Source organism: Lithobates pipiens, unplaced genomic scaffold (genome assembly GCF_037356315.1).
Source record: "Lithobates pipiens isolate NorthernLeopardFrog02 unplaced genomic scaffold, aLitPip1_a1.2 Scaffold_8, whole genome shotgun sequence".
Lineage (NCBI taxonomy): Eukaryota > Metazoa > Chordata > Amphibia > Anura > Ranidae > Lithobates > Lithobates pipiens.
The window spans coordinates 125,033,307-125,051,096 of NW_027507903.1; the positions used below are offsets into that span (position 1 = coordinate 125,033,307).

A 17,790-nucleotide genomic window follows, 5' to 3' on the forward strand; every position below is an offset into this window, starting at 1 on the left:
GGTAGGGCTTAAGTAAAAAAAGCTACATCTTTTCTGTATGTCCCTATAACAATGATTGGTATCCTGTTCAACGGAGTAAGGTTTAATATTTAGATTGAAAAAGGGGGCCTTATCCTTATATATTTAAATAATATTACATTGTGATGCTACATTGATTCTAACATTTACTTGGTTCTGCATCTTGCTTTTGTAAAGTTCTCTGCAAATCTTTGGCACTTAATGGGGTTGTAAAGTCAGATTTTTATCTTAATACATTCTATGCATTAAGATAAAAAACCTTCAGCCACCCTCAGCCCCCCCCCCCCCCCCCCCCAATATGTACTGGAGCGCCCTCTTTCTCCAACAATGTCCATGAGTGCTTCAGCCGGCTGGGACTCTCACTCCTGATTGGCTAGGACACAGCAGCAGTGCCATTGGCTCCTGCTGCTGGCAATCAAAGTCAGTTAGCCAATTAGAAGAGAGAGAGGGCATGGCCAAACTGGGACTCCATGTCTGAATGGCTACACAGAGCTGTGGCTTGGCTGGGGGTCCCCCATAGCAAGCTGCTTGTGATGGGGGCACTCAACAGGAGGGAGGGGCTAGGAGCACCGGAGAGGGACCTGAGAAGAGGAGGATCTGGGCTGTTCTGTGCAAAACCATTTCACAGAGCAGGTAAGTATAACATCTTTGTTATTTTTAGAGAAAAAAAAAAAGAGGCTTTACAATCAGTTTAAATAGAGGTAACAATATTATTATTATTATTATTAATAATAATATCAATATTAATAGGCAAATAAAGCTTGAAGCAGGCCTTGCATGAAGATCTTGATGACAAGGCCAGTGGACCTGCACTGTATGTGATGATATTGGCAAGAGATGGGTTGACAAGACTGGTTAGAGACCAGCTAAAAGAGTGACTTCATGGACGTTTCATCAATTGGGCTTGGCAGGGAGGAACCAAGTGGCCTTGGATTAAAGTAATATTAGTCTTGTTTTTTTAAAATAACAAACATGTTATACTTACCTGCTTTGTGCAGTGGTTTTGCACAGAGCAGCCCAGATCCTCCTCTTCTCGGGTCCCTCGCCAGCACTCCTGGCCCCTTCCTCCTGCCAAGTGCCCCCACAGCAAGCAGCTTGCTATGGGGGCACCCGAGCTGAGCTACTGCTCTGTGTGTTCATTCAGACATGGAGATGTGGCTCGGCCCCTCCACCCATTCTCCTCATTGGCTCACTGACTTTGATTGACAGCAGCAGGAGCCAATAGCACCAGCTGCTGCCCCAACCAATGAGGAGGGAGAGTTCCAGACAACCGAGCCTCTTATGCAACATCACTGGATTGAGATGGGGCTTAGGTAAGTATTCTGGAGGAAGGGCTGCTCCACACTGAATTTTTTTAAATCTTAATGCATAGAATGCCTTTGGAACCACTTCAATTATTTCAGTCATTTTTATTATTACTCTGTTATCTCACCCCTTTGAAAGAGTATTCGATTCTTTAACATCTGTGGAGGTACGGGGGCAACTTTATTGATTTTGTTACTGCCGAGACTTGGGCTTTAAAATAAGCCCTCACTGACCTCTGTAGCTGCATGAGTGGAACAATTCATCCTCAAAATTTACAGCAGAAGCAATGGTGAAAGAGACAGTGAAAACAGGTTGGAAACTGGCCAGAAGAGTGACTTCAGGGGACCAGTTACCCCAAATGGACTTGGCAAGGAGGAAGACCATGGGTCTGTGGATTAAGATAGTCCCTGGAAAGAGCATTAGAGCATTAGATTATTTTCTCGTCTGTGGGAAAGTGGGAGAATTTTAATGATTTTGTAACCAACCGGAGATAATGTAGGCTTTAAAATAACCCCTCATGTAGCTGCATGCACTGTGTATCAATTAATTCTCAAATGTTGATCTTTGGTCCTTCAGTCTTCTCTCCTTGTCGCATTGTCTTCTGGGTAATGGGGCACACGGTGTTCTGGGAACTGTGTGTTTCCTAACACAGCGCGTCCCATTCACAAAGCGATGCGCGACTCCCGCATGCACAGTAGGAAATGGGCAGTGAAGCCGCAAGTGAGGATAGCGGCGCTGGACCCTGAGAGCCAAGGGACGGGTCAGCCTCGGGCAGCCGACATTGTGGGCACCATGGAAAGGTGAGTGTTCCTATTAAAAGTCAGCAGCTACTTTTTTTTTAGCTGCTGACTTTAAAAAAAAAAATTCCCCACTGGAACACTCCTTTAAATCTCAGTTTTTGACCTACAGAGTTTTTCACTGCCTTGGGAGACTTTGTGGCAAAGTATCAGAGGGATACTCCAGTGTATGCTGAAAGTGGGTATCAGAAACTCAGGACCTTCTCTGGGAGACATCCTGTGCCTACAGAGGATGACAACTTTGAAGAGTGGCTGGATCAGGCCACGCAAGCCCTGGATGAATGGGAAATTTCTGAGATTCACAAGAAGCAGAGAATTATAGAGCACCTAAGAGGCCCTGCCTCAAAAGCTATCCGCAATCTGAAGCTCAGTAAGAAATATTGCATTGTGTTGAACTACCTGAACATTCTGCAGGATGTGTGCACTGAAAAAGCTTCCAACCTCATGTACCAGTTTGAGCATACTTACCAGAACTCAGGGGAAAAGTTATCCGACTATGTGAGGCATTTGGATAACATACTGCATCAAATCCTACTGAAGAAGGGTTTGGATCCCCAGAAAGTAGATGAGGTCTGTGCACAACAAGTCTTGTGGGGTGCTCAGACTTTGGACCCCATCACCATCCTGCTGAGAACCAGGCAAAATGGTTTCATCCTGCAGTATCCAGATCTGATCAGGAATGTGTGGGAAGAAGAGGCCATGACGCAGAACAAGAAGAAGAGTCAAAAGTCTGAATCGGTTGTTGAGGTCAGAGTGGCCAGTACAGCTGGTGACAACTCTGAGGTCGAACTTCTCAAGACTCAAGTGTCACAGCTGATAAAAGTGATGACCAAATCATTTTACCTCAAGTCTGAGATAGCCACAGAAGAAGAAGAATAACCTGAAGATGCAGGTATCCCAGATGATGGAAGTGATGAACCAATTGACAGCAAAATGTACTGAGTTGTCCAACAAGGGTGACTGTACCCCCAGACTTGCCTACTGCATCTAGCCAGAGGCCATGAATCAAGACGTCTGTCTAAACTGTGGAGGTGTAGGTCACTACTAGCAAATATGTCTTAGTCCACCAAGGAGGGCAGAAAACTGGTGTGGACCTCAACGAAGTGACCCAAGGATGGAGAGAAGATCTGGCCATTCAAGAAAAACTTTCCCTGAATCTGTAAGGGAACAATGGAGAACACCTGCAGTTTATGCCGTCTCAGTGAGCAATGCTTACCAGCCTCCAAGATGTCAATGGAAACACAATTCTTGATGCCGCCAGATGAAGGAAGCATGAGTCCATTCACACAAGCCTGCTATTCCAAATGCTTCCACCAGGCCTCCTGCCCAGTTAGTAAGCCCTTTGTCTGTAGTGCCTGTCTTGGTGGAAGGAATCTACACAAGAGCCCTTTTTGATTCAGATGCTCAGGTGACCTTTTTAACTAGAGGCTTTTACAACAGGTATATGTCATACATACCCCTGCGGAAGTTGGAAGATATAGAGATCCAGGGGATTCAAACAGAAGATTACCCCTATAATGGATATCTACGGATCAAGTTGTCGTGTGATCCATTGAGGACTGGGAAGCCTCAGGACTTTGACTCACTGGCTATTGTGTTTTCTCAGTTGCCAGGGTCCACAGGAAGTGCGCTAATCATAGGGACCAACACCAATCTGGTGGACCGACTGTTAACCCCTGCTGTCCCCAGATGTGATCCCTTACCCTCACTGCCAGAAGAAGGGTCAGAAGTATCTCCCTTTCCATAGCAGAAGTGGAAGAAACCAATCTGCAGGAGGCAGAAGTAGTTAAACAGAAAGAGGAGGCTAGTGAGCCTATCGTGCCTTAGCCAGTGGAACAAACAAAGCGAAGAATTAAGCATCCTCTCAAGAGACCAACTTGTGGGTGAGAGCACCGAAGAAGTTATTCCCCCCCCCCCCCCCCCCCCAGGGACTCTTGTATAGCCTGACCTTCTCACTGCATATTTGGTGAAAGGCAACCTTAACTCACCCCCTGGCACATCTACCTGGGCCATTCCAATTAAGGTGGCCTGTAGGCAGGACAACGTTCGTTTCTATGCTCATTGGTGGGAGATTCCTCTGCCAGGTTCTTATGCAACTGTTTGTTTTCCTGTGTACATTTACCTGTTTTTCTCTGCGTGTATTCTAAAAGCACGTACCAGGTCAAGGACTGTTACTTCCTTTGGGGAACAAAGGATCTTTGGGTAGTGAGTGTCTCACTTCATGACCCGCAATCCCACCAAGCTGGCTGGAACAATGTACACAGGCTTTCCATCTAGACTTAGGGAGAGCTGCCTGCTAGCAGCTTTAAGGGGGATTTTTCACCCCCCTACTTCTTCCTGTTTTTACTGACTGAGTAATGTAATGTGAGTTGACACACACAGAGCTGTGCATTCAGTAGCCCCTCTTGTGCCCTTATTGGTTGGAAGAGGAAAACCAATCAGGCACAGTTACAACAGCCAATAGGAGAGATTGTACTGAACTGCGGGGAGAGCAGCAATTGATTCTGGGACATGCAGTTCCCACACAAAACGGCCCCATAGACTAGTATACAGGGAGAAATACAAATCCTAGCAGGCTCTGCTGACAGGAAAGTAAAAGACTCCATCTTGTGTCCTGAGGTAAAGTTCAGTCAGCCATGAGGGAGTAAAGAGACCAGACCTGAGGGAGAGGTGCTGTCTCTCAAATCTCCCTGTGCGATTCAGGCCTCCACTGCGATTTGGGACATCCAGCCTGAGAGAGGGGGATCCCAGATGAATATCGAGGCACATCTCCACCAACAATGGACCCTTCCAGTGTGAGGGGACTGGTCGGTTTGCCATGAAAGCCTGCCTGTTCAAGGACATTCGCTTGGGCCCTGATTGCAGGATTTGGTGAGGGTATTTCTGCCCATCTGCTTTCTGCCCATCTGCAGGGAACAGAGACACTGCACTACAGAAGGTGTTACGTTAACACTGTATACAAACATCATTACTGGTACTCATCTTGCCGACACTTGTAGTACTGCAGGGATAAAGGTTAAGGCTATCCATTTCTGGGACATTGTATACAGACATCATTGCCCTCTCACCTTGTCTGTTTCACTTGATAATTTGGGCCAGTTATATTGTTTGCCCTGCTACCCAGCAGTTAAAGTGTACCAACAAAAGTGGCTAGCTGAAGGCGCCAAAGCATATCTTTTCTTCAAAAAGGACTGAAGCTGTTAGTGCCATACGGATTCACACATATTCAGGGTTCTGCGCATGCATTGGGTGTGTGGGACAGTTTATCTATTAAGTTAAATCATTGTTTGTTGACTTGAATAGGTGTGTAAAGTTGGGCCTGTGGAGTCAGGGGACAGTAGAAAGAGGCAGGACACAAAGAGTGTCATTCCTCTGCTCTCCTCCTGCCTGGACTTATAGACCCAATTTGAGTGAAGGAAACCAATCTAATTTGAAGTACCATATTGTGCTTTATTTACCATTAAAGTGTGCCTCTGCTCTTGGGGACATTCTCAGGTTTGGAATCCCCTGAATGCAGCTTCGATATAGGATTGAGAGCTATATTGCTCTTAAATCTCAGTTATTGATCTCTAGTTGATTACTTGACTATATACTGTTACTGTTTCTTATTCTTCCACAGAACAATTGCAGTAAAGACAATTTCTGTGTTTTATCATAACGTGTGTGTTTCTCATTGGCCATTGCACTTACACTATTGCCAGGTGTGCCAGAGGGGGCAAACTTAAGCAGCTTCTTCAAGGGTATCGTTACACTTGTACATTCACAGACAGGTCACAGTTATACTTTAAGATATGTAGCACCCTCCTAGTGTATGATGCTAGGCTAATTTAGTTTTTGTTTCCGTCAACAATCAAGGGAGCAGTGATTGTTTGCCCTGGTCTGTTCATGGTTTCACAGGCTGGGAGTTTGATTATGTTCCCCGTCTTTGAAAGAAGCTTCTAGAGCTGAAGGAGGAAGAATTCAAATATCCAACTCCTGGAGAGGAGTGTCAAGAATGGGGCTGGAAAGGGGATAAATAGTCTGAAGCACTGGAGATATGGGTCTCTTTCTCTCAAGAGAGTTCCAATCTTCAGGAGCTATTTCCTGAGGCAGTCTGTGGACTGTGTTGCTGTACTGTGAGTTCTCAGCTGTGGCAGAGCTGGAAGTGATCTGGAACTGACTGCAGCATTTCATCAAAGGGATCTGGGAACTGTCTTATTCACTGGATTGTGTCCAGAGGAAGTTGGAAGCTGTCCTGGGAATTTTTGAGTAATGACCCTGAAATGATTTTTAGATGACGGTGTGCTTTTGGGATATACTATAAGTGCCAGCAGTAACGTAGACTGAGCCTGCTCTCACAGGGTCTCAGATACTTCCCATTCCCTGTTCTTAGCAGTGTCCTGGACTGTGAGCTTTAAGAAGAGCGTTTTTTTTTGTACTGTGCGGTGTTCCTGACATTGCACTGGGTACCAATAACTGTGCAGTGGTGCAGGGTAACCAGATACCGAACAGACTTGCCTCATGATCCCCAGCTGTGAGGCCTCTGACTGTCCAATATTCACAGTTTCTTAAAGCGGAGGTCCAGCTGAAAAAAATGTAAAAGTCAGCAGCTACAAAAACTGTTTAATAAGCACACTTACCTGTCCAGGGTGCACGCGAGGTTGGCCACCCAAGGCCAATCTGTCCATCGGATCAGGTCCCGGCACCGCCAAATCGAACTAAGGGAAACAGTCAGTGAAGACACAAGGTTTCCCACTGCGCATGAGCGAGTCGCGTGGCGCTTTGTGAATGACCAGCTGTGTTCTGGGACACACACAGTTCCCATAACACAGCGCACCTTATTCCCCAGAAGAAAACACGAGGAAGAGAAGAATGAAGATCATCGTGGAGTAGGTAGTGGTAGATTAGGACAATCTGCCTAGCAACAGCCATTTCTGGTAAGTAAAAAAAATGTTTTTTCACATTTTTTTTTCACATTTTTAGGAGCATTTTTTGTAATTTTTTTTTAGGGTGGACCTCTGCTTTAAGGAGAAGTCTTTCCCCTAATTGCTAAGTACTAACCATTTTGGAGTATCCCATGCCTCAACCCCTCTCCTGTTACAAGCTTTACCAAAAATAAATAACAAAAAGACAACCCCTAGACCAGGGATCCTCAAACTACGGCCCTCCAGCTGTTGCGAAACTACACATCCCAGGAGGCATTGTAAAACTCTGACATTCACAGACATGACTAGGCATGATGGGAATTGTAGTTCCTGAACAACTGGAGGGCCGTAGTTTGAAGACCCCTGCCCTAGACTGTCTATCAGAGCTGAAGTGAATGGACTGTTGCTTGGGTGGCTGGTAGCCTCTATACTGTTTGGGGGAGAACCAGTTAAAACCAGTGGTGGAGATACTAACTAACCTATGTAAGGTGTCTATACTTACAGTAAATCTATACTTATTTTCAGGCTGCTCTGGTTCGGTCAGGGGAGATTACGTTACCAGACAAGAGCAGTCTGAAAATAGGTAAGTATATACATCTTTTTTATACAGCTTAGTTAGTATAGGTGTTGGGGGGGGATGAAGCGTTTTTAAGACTAGTTAAGTAATGCCTGGATTTCCTCTACTTTGTGATTTTAGCTAGTTGTAGGACAGGGCACAGTAAGGTGTTCCTACCTGCTTCCTAGCTTATTTCCTCCTATTTATATTCATTTACTGAACACTTTATAACTTTAACACTTTGTTTCATTTTCAGTGTGTGCTTGTTCTAAGGCTGAGCACGAGTTATATACAACCTTGTTTAAAAGATACAACCCATACATTCGACCAGTGGAGAACGTATCTGATCCTGTCATTGTGCAGTTTGAGGTGTCAATGTCCCAGCTTGTCAAAGTGGTGAGGATTTGATTTATGTTTTTTTTTTTATTGCTTTTGATTAAATGGGATTGAAATGTACCACCACACCTGCTGTCATGAACAGGTGTGACCAGATTGTATGGACTGCAAAGAGGAAACCAAAACGCATGTTAGTGAATAAGAATAACATTTATTTAAGATAAGTGATATAAATAAGTAAACACCCCAAATACAAATAGTGCTCAACCAAGCAACAGAAACCCACAGACAACAGATAATATATACAGCCAAAGGGAAGTACCGAAATCAAACACGTTAGCCAGGCCAGGGTCATACACAGGGGATCAGCAAATGAACAAGGGTAGGACAAGAGAGGGAGATAATGGACGGGATCAGGCTTACAAGGGGACAGGAACACAGGAGGGACAGGATCAGGATGGGATCGGATGCAGGCTCAGGGTACAGGCCAGGGCACAAGGTAGAAAGATACCAAAGCAAGCATGTGAGGGCTTGCCGGGTATTTATGGGACTGTCAGTGATTGTGCTCATGTAACACCTGAGCACGGGGAGTGTTGTCTGTTCCATACTGCCAGGATTCATCCGCTGGTGGACGTCAGTACTGCAGCCCAATGATGACATAACACCAGCAGGGAAAGACTCTCCTGGCAGTTTGGAACTGGACCTGCTGGTGGACCCCAATGCAAATTGCTCACTTGTGTTGACTGAGCATAAATTCGTCCTGAACATCGCCCGTTGGGTGAACACCTTAATTTGTGGGGCACTTAGTGGGATGTTCCCCTGTTGAGTGCCCCACAATGCACTGCGCGCAGCACAGTGCATTCTAAGCCCAGATTGGCTGAAGCAATGCACCTGACAGGCTTTGCCCAATCAGGGTACAGTGATTGGCTGGTTGTTAAAGCGGAGGTCCACCCTAAAGTGGACCTTCCGCTCATTGGAATCCTCCCCCCCTCCGGCGCCACAATTGGCACCTTTCAGGGGGGAGGGGGGTGTACAGGTATCTGCACCCACTTCCGGGATAGCTCTCTGTGGAAAGGGGCGTAGATTCTGCAGAATCTACGCCCCTTTCCGAAAGTCCCCCGCTGCCTGCTGGGAAACACACAGATCCCAGAGGCAGCGGGTCCATCCTTATTGCGTAGCGCGACTCGCGAATGCGCAGTAGGGAACCGGGAAATGAAGCCGAAAGGCTCCACTTCCTGATTCTCATAACCAAGATGGCGGCGGCAGCACCCGAGAGACGGTCGAGAGATCGGCTTCGGGTGCCGACATCGCGGCCGCGCTGGGCGGGTAAGTGTCCTTATTTTAAAAGTCAGCAGCTGCAGTATTTTTAGCTGCTGGCTTTTAAAAAAAAAAACGGCAGAACTCCCGGCGGACTCCCGCTTTAAGAAGCAAGCCGGGAAGCTGCCCGCCGCATCCTTAACAACGAATGAGTCATTAGCTGTCAACGTGCTTCAACACTGACAGCTGAATGAAAAAAGAACATTGCTGACAATAGAATTTTTTTTAAAAATGGCGTGGGGTCCCCCCCAATCCATACCAGGGCCTTTGGGTCTGGTATGGATTTTAATGGGAACTCCACACCATTTTTTTTTTTAAACAACATGGGGTCCCTCCCAAAATCTATACCAGAACCATAAAAAAAGGGGCCCTGCCCTACTCATTCACCAAAAAACGTGTCAAAAAGAAAAAAAAACACACACACACATTGTTTTTTTCAATTCGTCCCCTGATGTAGATCCATCTTCAATCACGATGGCCTCCGCACAGCTGGACCCGAAAAAAGAAAAAAAAAGGCTAACCACTGACTGCCTGCTCTGCCGTTTGACAGTTCTTAAATAGGTAAGGAGCGGGGCCACCTGGTGACGTCACCTGGTGGCACTGCCCCAATTGACATCACAGACACAGCATGCACCGATTAGTGACATCACACAGGGACGGTGCCAGGTGGCCATGCCCCTTACCTATTTAAGAACTGTTAGATGGTGGTACAAACAGATGGTGGTTAGCCTTCGTCACGGGCGGTCCTTTTTTTTTTTCCAGGTCTGGAAAAGGAATTAACAAAAAAAGTCAAAAACTGTGTGTGTTTTTATTTCTTTTTAACACATCTTTGGTGAATGGGTAGGAGTACTATGTACCCCATAGGGATGGGGGGCTGGGAACCCCACAACCACAGCCCAGGGTTGTCAGGAAAAGGCCCTTTTCCCCATCAACATGGGGACAAAGTGCTTTGGGGTGGGGAGGACAGAGCCCCCCCCACCCCAAAGCACAGGCTACATGCTCAGATAAGGATCTGTTACAGATTTTGGGGGGGAACCCACACATTTAAAAAAAATTATTTGGAGTACTGTCCCCCTTAAAATCCTTACCAGACCAAAAGGGCCAGAAATGGCTTGCAGCCGAAAAAAATCTATTTAAATGTAATTTATTTTTTTCTTTATATATGTCAGTTTTGCTGCAGCACGTTCTATACATAGTACAGATGTCCCACTTTACAGGCAGACTAAGGGGACCCCCCAGGCACTATCTTTAAAGGAATTTTTAATTTCTATGGCTAAGGGATAGGAAATCTGGGGAGGATTTTCAGAAATGCTCTGAATTATACAAGAATATTTTTAATGTTGACCATATTTGTGTGTGTCTTGGGATGGTTGTAACTATAAACTGAAAAATGAAAAACTGGAAATTGTTGTTTTCATTGACCTTGAAGACACAACAGAAATAGGAATACAATATTCACATTTAGGGACGGGAAATCCAACATTTGACACATGTCCCCATTGGAAATATTCCCTCACCTCCTGTTCCAGTTATGGCTGTAATATTTAGATTTCTTCTTACTTTCTATCCCGTTGATAGTTACAGAAAATGAAAATTATCCTCCCAATTGGGAACACAGGTAGAGAAAAAAAAACCTAGAGCAGTGACCATACTTCCCTACGCTACAAAAAACAGAAAAACCTTTTGCCTGTAGTTCTACTTTAAAGACGAATTCCAGGCATTGTATGTTTTTATATAGTTACATTGGTCCAGCTTGGTATGCTTGGCACAGGTACCATTTGCATTTTCTGAATGAATGCAAATCATTTTCTGATTGGACGAGGTGGAGAGCATGATGTCACTGTGCGCCTCTCCACCTTGCCATGTTTTACATTAATTCAGAAAATGCAAAGCATTCTGTGAATGGCATCAGACCAGCCGCTCAGAACAGGACCTGGAAGCAAGTGGAGGTCACTGGAGTAGTGTTTACTTTTAGTAGTGTTTATACCAGTGATTTCTACATTTCAGGGGCATCTGGCAGGTATGTATATATACATAGTTACACTAATCCAAGCTGCACCAATGTAACTACTGTATGTATAATATAGCCATGAATTCTTCTTTAACAATCTGTATTGTACATTAGAGCTATTGAAAACCATTGCAGTGGTATAATAGTGTAATTGTTTCTTTGTGCATGTCCACAGGATGAAGTTAATCAGATCATGGAAACGAACCTTTGGCTGAAACACGTAAGTTACAAGTAAATTTGTTTATTAAAAATACAATTTATGTCAATACAAATGTACACAACCAGTCAGAGGTGCAGACTATCATACTTGCTTCTGCCTAAGCTACAAAAAATAAATAAAAAAAGGGGGGGGGGGGGCAGGGTATCGCAATGACAGTCATTTGGAAAGAATAGCGGTTACTAATGGTAACAAAGGGAAGTTCCGGTGAATTGTCTAAACTAAACTAAAAACATATTTTATTGGCAAGCAGTAGAAAACATCAATATGCTACACTCTGCTTAGAGTACAGCTTCACGGTGTCACCCGTATTGTAACCACATCTAGATAAGGTGCTATATCAAGAGGCAGAAGACAAGGACATACATATAACAGTACATAAACTTTCAAAACAAGGGACGTCTGGACGCCTGATCATAATGCACCTTTGAGATGTCTGGAGATAATTATCGCATATACGGATCATTTGTTCAATCAGTGTGTATAATCATATAATCATATGGCATCTAGTCTGTGCATTACCCCAGGGTGGATGGAAGGATAATGGTACCTGCTCTGTCCCGGATGCTGGATGAAAATAAAAATAATGCCACAACATCCAAAAAAAGGTGAAAAAATATGTGAAAAATATAGAGGTATTGCTTTATCCATCAGGCAGAGTAACAGCTGCACTGAGGCCTCGTGGAAATATGGAAATATGCCTTTATAAATGGTTAATAAAAAGCATAATGAATGTCACTGGAATCGCATATGCCGCGTACACACGAGCGGACTGTATTGCCGCGTACACACGAGCGGACTGTATGGCATACTTAGTTCGTCATACAATCCGACGGACAGTCCGTCGTACTTTCCACTGAACGGACTTGACCACACACGGATGCACAAACAGACCGTCGAAAGCTTGTGCGATGACGTGTACAGCACGTACGACGGAACTAGAAATAGGAAGTCCAAGACACAGCAAAGCACCCTTCCGCCGTGTAAATCCTTTCTGAGCATGCGCCATTCTTAGTCCGTCGAACTAGCATACTGACGACCGTACTGTCCGCTGAAACCAAAGTACGACGGACAGAATTTCGAAAAAACCGAAATACTTAGTACGCCGGACTGCACGCTGAAAAAGTCAGCTGAAGCCCACACACGAGCGGATTGTCCGCTGAAATGTGTTTCGACAGACTAAGTACGCCATACAGTCCGCTCGTGTGTACGCGGCATTAGACATCCTGTTATTGTAATAAAGATCCCATTAAGGCAAATGGCAGAGAGTGAAAGAACTTCCTCTAACCAGAGGATCTTTAATTGATGCACTTCCAAACAAAAGAGATGTATGGCAATCAACTTATTTACTGGTTGTTAGTTCATCATTATCAGTGCAGAGTGTTTCACGTTAAAAGATGAAGTAGTATTCGCCATCTCAATGGAAGTAGTAAAAACAGTGTTTAGTCAGCTGGATACCAGCAACCAGAGACTATACAGGGAATACAGCGTGAAATGACATTGAGAGGAAGGCTGAGGCCATCAGCATGTAAGCAGTCTATTGCATGTTAATGCTGAGCATGGCTAGGGTACTTTCTCACTACAGGCGCTTCACTCCGGGTATCCTGATTCCCATATCTTCTCTGCGACTGACACTGCTTGTTATGTTGTCCCGGTATTTTGGCTTTCCAAGTCATTGATTTGGATGGCCGGCTCCCACTGAATCACTTGCAGTACGGCACTATGTGCACTTCCTTCAAAAAAGCCAACACAGACGGGGATACTGCAAGCGGCGCCATGGGTGTTGATGGCATCAACGCGTTTTGCTGTGGAAGTAGTGTAGCTTCATCTGGACATTGATTGGACGGTAACCAGCGGCCCTTATAAACAATGTTCTCTTTCCAATGGCACCGCCCATCTAAAAAACTAAAAAGGGGACATTGATGTTTGTTCATTGTCTACTGTATATTGCCTTCATTGTCCTTCCTGAGAATTTCTCATGTATTTACTTTGGTTTCTGATATCTGATGGAATGGATATGAGCAAGGGGGGTAAGGGGAAGGGATGGGGGGGGGGGGGGAGTAAAGACAAACTATATATTAATTATACAGTACAAGATAGATAAAGAAATCAATGTGGATCTACAGTAGTTAATGCATAGTGGGCATCTTCCAATGGAAGGATTGAGGCAGGAGGATAAAGTAGCACTGGAGGCAATTATGTCAATTTTCTAGGAATACCTGGAGATTCAGCTCAGTGCTGAGTCCGACTGGCATAATCGACCTCAACCTATATATCCACCATTTTTCTGCCTAAGCTAGACTACTCCCTTGATTCTTAGTACATAACTTGCTCACTTAGGTGCAAAACATTTATATCTTAGGCACATGCTATACATATTGTGTTCTGTTGGGGAGTTTTTCTTAGGTTTCATGCTCTCTAGTGAGTACAGTCCATACCAGATATGCTGCTTTAGTGCTTGTTGGGCCAATTTTATCTAAATGAAAAGAAAATTACAAGAAAACAAACAGTTGCTTTGGCAGGGGTTCAAAATATGGAAAACAAATGAAAATAAATGACTTTAGCCTCCTGAATTTGTTTTGCAGCACCACTTCACAGGCCCTTCTCTTTGGTCCCACAGACCAGCCCCCCGTACCGTTGTGCTCTTGTACGAACTCTGTACCTCTCCAAGCTTTCCCGATCTTACAGATTCATGCTGTTCTTGCCCTCAGGCTTACGGCCTCTGCCTGTTCTATCACATACTGCACCTGCACCATGCAGACATGCACACCTCTGGCTGCTTCATTGCACCCACGCAAACTACTAAGGCATTGCCCAAAAATAAATTTACAGATCTCAGTAGCTCAAGACACATGCAACCATCACCCTTTTTTTTATTCATACCCTTAATTGGTGGATTGCACAGTCCAGTAGTGTATCTGTATATAAAGCAGGCATCATAGTGCATTCAAAAAGCTTATTATCTTATTATATGTTATATTGATATGTTATAGTGATAATCATATAATTTCTGTGAAGTGTAGCCTTACAAAGGGCAATAGTGTTTATTTGTGTTGAGGGAAGTATAAGGTTTGTGTATACTTTCTTTATCTACAACTATGTTAAGAATAGTAAAAACACTGTTTCATTTTAATGTCAGGAAAATATGAAAAAAATGCAAATATTTCTTAAAGGAGAAGTACAGCCAAAACTCATTTGGCTTTACTTCTCCTGTGGATCACAGGAGTGTAGCTTGTTCTGCCCTCCTGTGACCCGTTTTCAACACGCAGACGGCTGAAGCTCGCTGTAAGCTGACGTCACAGAGTCGGTCCAGGCTCGGGCAAGATTGCGACAATGAAGTCAGGATCCACCCACATGCCTGCATCGGCACCCAGCTCAGCCTCTCAGAGAGCCGCTGAGAGCTGGAGCCGCCTGCTCCGCATATCCAATAAAATCACATTTCTTCATAAATTTAGGCCAAAATGTATTCTGCTGGTGCAGGGGGTGCTCCAGTGTGAATGTCCCAAGAGGCATACAGGTACACCGCCTGGTCTACACCCAGATAGCAAGCAATTGTGCTGCAAGTTTGAAAATTACTTGCTAAGCTATTGCTAGACTTGCCAGGCTTCACAAATTTGTTACACAATTGCAGGAAGTCTGCATTGCATGACTCCAGATCAACATTCTTTGCAAACATTCTGAAAGTCTGCTGCAAGTTCTGTCTCAGTTATGTTGTGCAATAGTCATGCCCCCACAGGGATCACTGTGGCTGAATTTTTCATCCTGTAGACTTGCAGAGTTCTTGCTGTAGACTCACCACTGCAACTTTTCTCTTTCTTGAGACTTGGCATGCAAATTTGCTACGAATTGGAAAAGTGTTAACTAGAACGTATGCTTCAAGTGCTCTGCAAGTATACAACATGCCAAGGTGTTAGGGTGATTGGAGAAGGGTAATATCCTGGTCTCCCAGCCATCATTTGTAAACTGCACTGGTAGACATGTTCCCATGCAGCAGTTTTTGGATTGTATTAAAACAGGAGGCATTCGGCATGGCACTGCACAGGTTAATGCATGATGTCTGTCTGTAGCCTGAGAACTGACACTTTCTTTCTCAGTCTAGTGCTGGTACAGGTAAGAGATACACAGTAATTAGATATGACAGATACAAGCAGAGAGAGCATTCAGTGAGATACTCCATGCAGCACATTTGAGTGAGAGGAATTAGTCCTGGCCCTAAAAATACGTTGAATACTGTCCCCTGTCGGATAGTGTCCGCCCTCTACTGTGCTTGCGCAGTATGGAGGACAATGGAGATGTCAAAAGTCTCCGAAGATGAACGGCGACTGCGCACTTAATAGTACCTTCTGCCCTGAGTCCAGGTTTAAGCCCCACCATCCACGTGGACATAGAATTAGAATAAAAATTTGCCGAGCATAGCGAGGCCGTGCCCGAAGCATGGCAAGCAAAGCGTGGCGATCGAAGCTAGCCTGCGAGAGGGGTCCTGTTACTAAGTGCTGTTTTACATCTTCTATGTCCACTTGGATGGTGGGGCTTGAACCTGGCCTCGGAGCAGAAGGTACTATTAAGTGCACAGGCGCCGTTCATCTTCTGAGGCTTTCGGCATCTCTTTGTCCTCCGTATTGCGCAAGAGCTGCGCCTGCGCAGTACAAGGCAGATACTATTCAATGGGGGGGCACTTTTCATCAGAACACCAGTGACCAGCTTCAAAGTGAAAGTGATGCGACAGTTCCATAGCTGCTGATCACTTTCACACAGCCGGCAGCCGGCAATGCAGCGCCCCCTCCCGCCCCCATCCTCCTGTGGTTCGCCAGCTGGGGGAGAGAGATTGCAGTGAAATCCATGCCTCGATCCCACTTGAAAACAGTGAAGCCGGAAGTGATGTCACTTCTGGTTTCAGATGCACCATTTCCTAGCCAGCACAGCAAGGGGACACACCTGAGCAATCCGGTCTGTGCTTGGTTAGATGACATGAAGGCCAGGGGAAACATTGGGGCCTATTAGACCCCAATGTCTCCATAAAGAGTATCTTTCGTCTGCCTAATGCTATCACATAGGGGTTTATTAACCCCTTGTGATAGCAATCAAGTAAAATAAATCTAAAAAATAAAAGATTTTTTTTTTAAAAATAATAGAATTATAGATAAATGTAGTAAAATCATTTAAAAACATTGCCGAAAACCCCCATAGCCTCACACACCTGCGCAAGTAAATGTGACCCCAGGGTGTTCACGTGCCTGTAAACAGCAGTCGTACCATACATGTGACATATGGCCGCGAATGTCAGAGTGATAACAATAATTCTACCATAAGAGCTACTAGCTAACTATAAACTTATGAGCTGTAAAGTCTTCCACTGCATCACCTATGGGGATTTATGGGCACCATTGTTTTTGGCGATATTGTGGGCGCACACCATTTTTTTTTTTTTTTTACTTTCAAAATATTTTATTTTCAGAATAAAACAAAAGGAAAATGACATAGGCCTGCATGGCCAACAGATGACTTGATACAGCACATATACAAAGCAGAGTAAAACAATTTCTCAATACAACCTTATTAACAATTGTGCTTAATCTACCCACCTATGGCTACAGGAGAACCACTAAAACTACCCTAGCTAGTACTCAGTCAAGGGAGCTTCTGCCGAGATACCAGGTCAAGGCTACTCCAAGGTAACAAAAAAAGGAAAAGAAAATTGGACAAAAAAAAGCAGATGAAACCCAACAAAGGGATTTCCGCGATACTATAAGAGCACTGTCTAAGGTAGGAGCGAGATACCGTGGTGCCTGCTGTAAATACCTGCCAGCGAGGCAGAGGAAGAACCTCAGCGGCCCCTGAGTCACTCGGCACCCCTCACGGGATCAAGCTGTGCCGAGTGAGGGACCCGACCAGGGAACCCCCTGCTCCCGAGAGACCACCCCTCCCGCCCCTATTATCGCCCGTAGAAACCCTCCTGTTATGTCTGCTTCAACTTATGTTTAACTTGAGGTCAACCGTCGGCCATCTGGGCCATGAATGAAAGGAAAGAAGAGATAGAAAAGAAGAAGGGGTAGAGAGAGTGAGAGAGGGAAGGGTGAGGGACCCAGTAGAGTAAAACCAAAAGTATATAGGACCATGTTATCTGCCCGATAACCATCGTTCTTGACCATACTGCAAGTGCTCATCACCCCAAAGGGGTGTGTGTCAGGGAGGTGCCCATATGAAGGGCCCAAGGTTCCCAAATCATATCAAATTTGGAGCGGGTATCGGAGAGTATACTAGACAGTTTTTCTTGGGCCATTATCCATGAGATCTTTCTCTGAGCGGACTTAACAGAGACGGAGGGTTGT

At 44.9% G+C, this 17,790-nt stretch overlaps 1 protein-coding gene across 1 annotated transcript in view; it reads left to right on the forward strand.

The window, feature by feature from the left end:
- LOC143963861 (neuronal acetylcholine receptor subunit alpha-3-like) overlaps positions 1-17,790 on the forward strand; it is a 49,330-nt gene that overhangs the window by 1,510 nt on the left and 30,030 nt on the right. The window contains exons 2-3 of the mRNA XM_077473599.1: positions 7,837-7,976; positions 11,420-11,464. Coding sequence (XP_077329725.1) covers positions 7,837-7,976; positions 11,420-11,464 — 185 coding nt within the window. The remainder of the gene's footprint in view (positions 1-7,836; positions 7,977-11,419; positions 11,465-17,790) is intronic.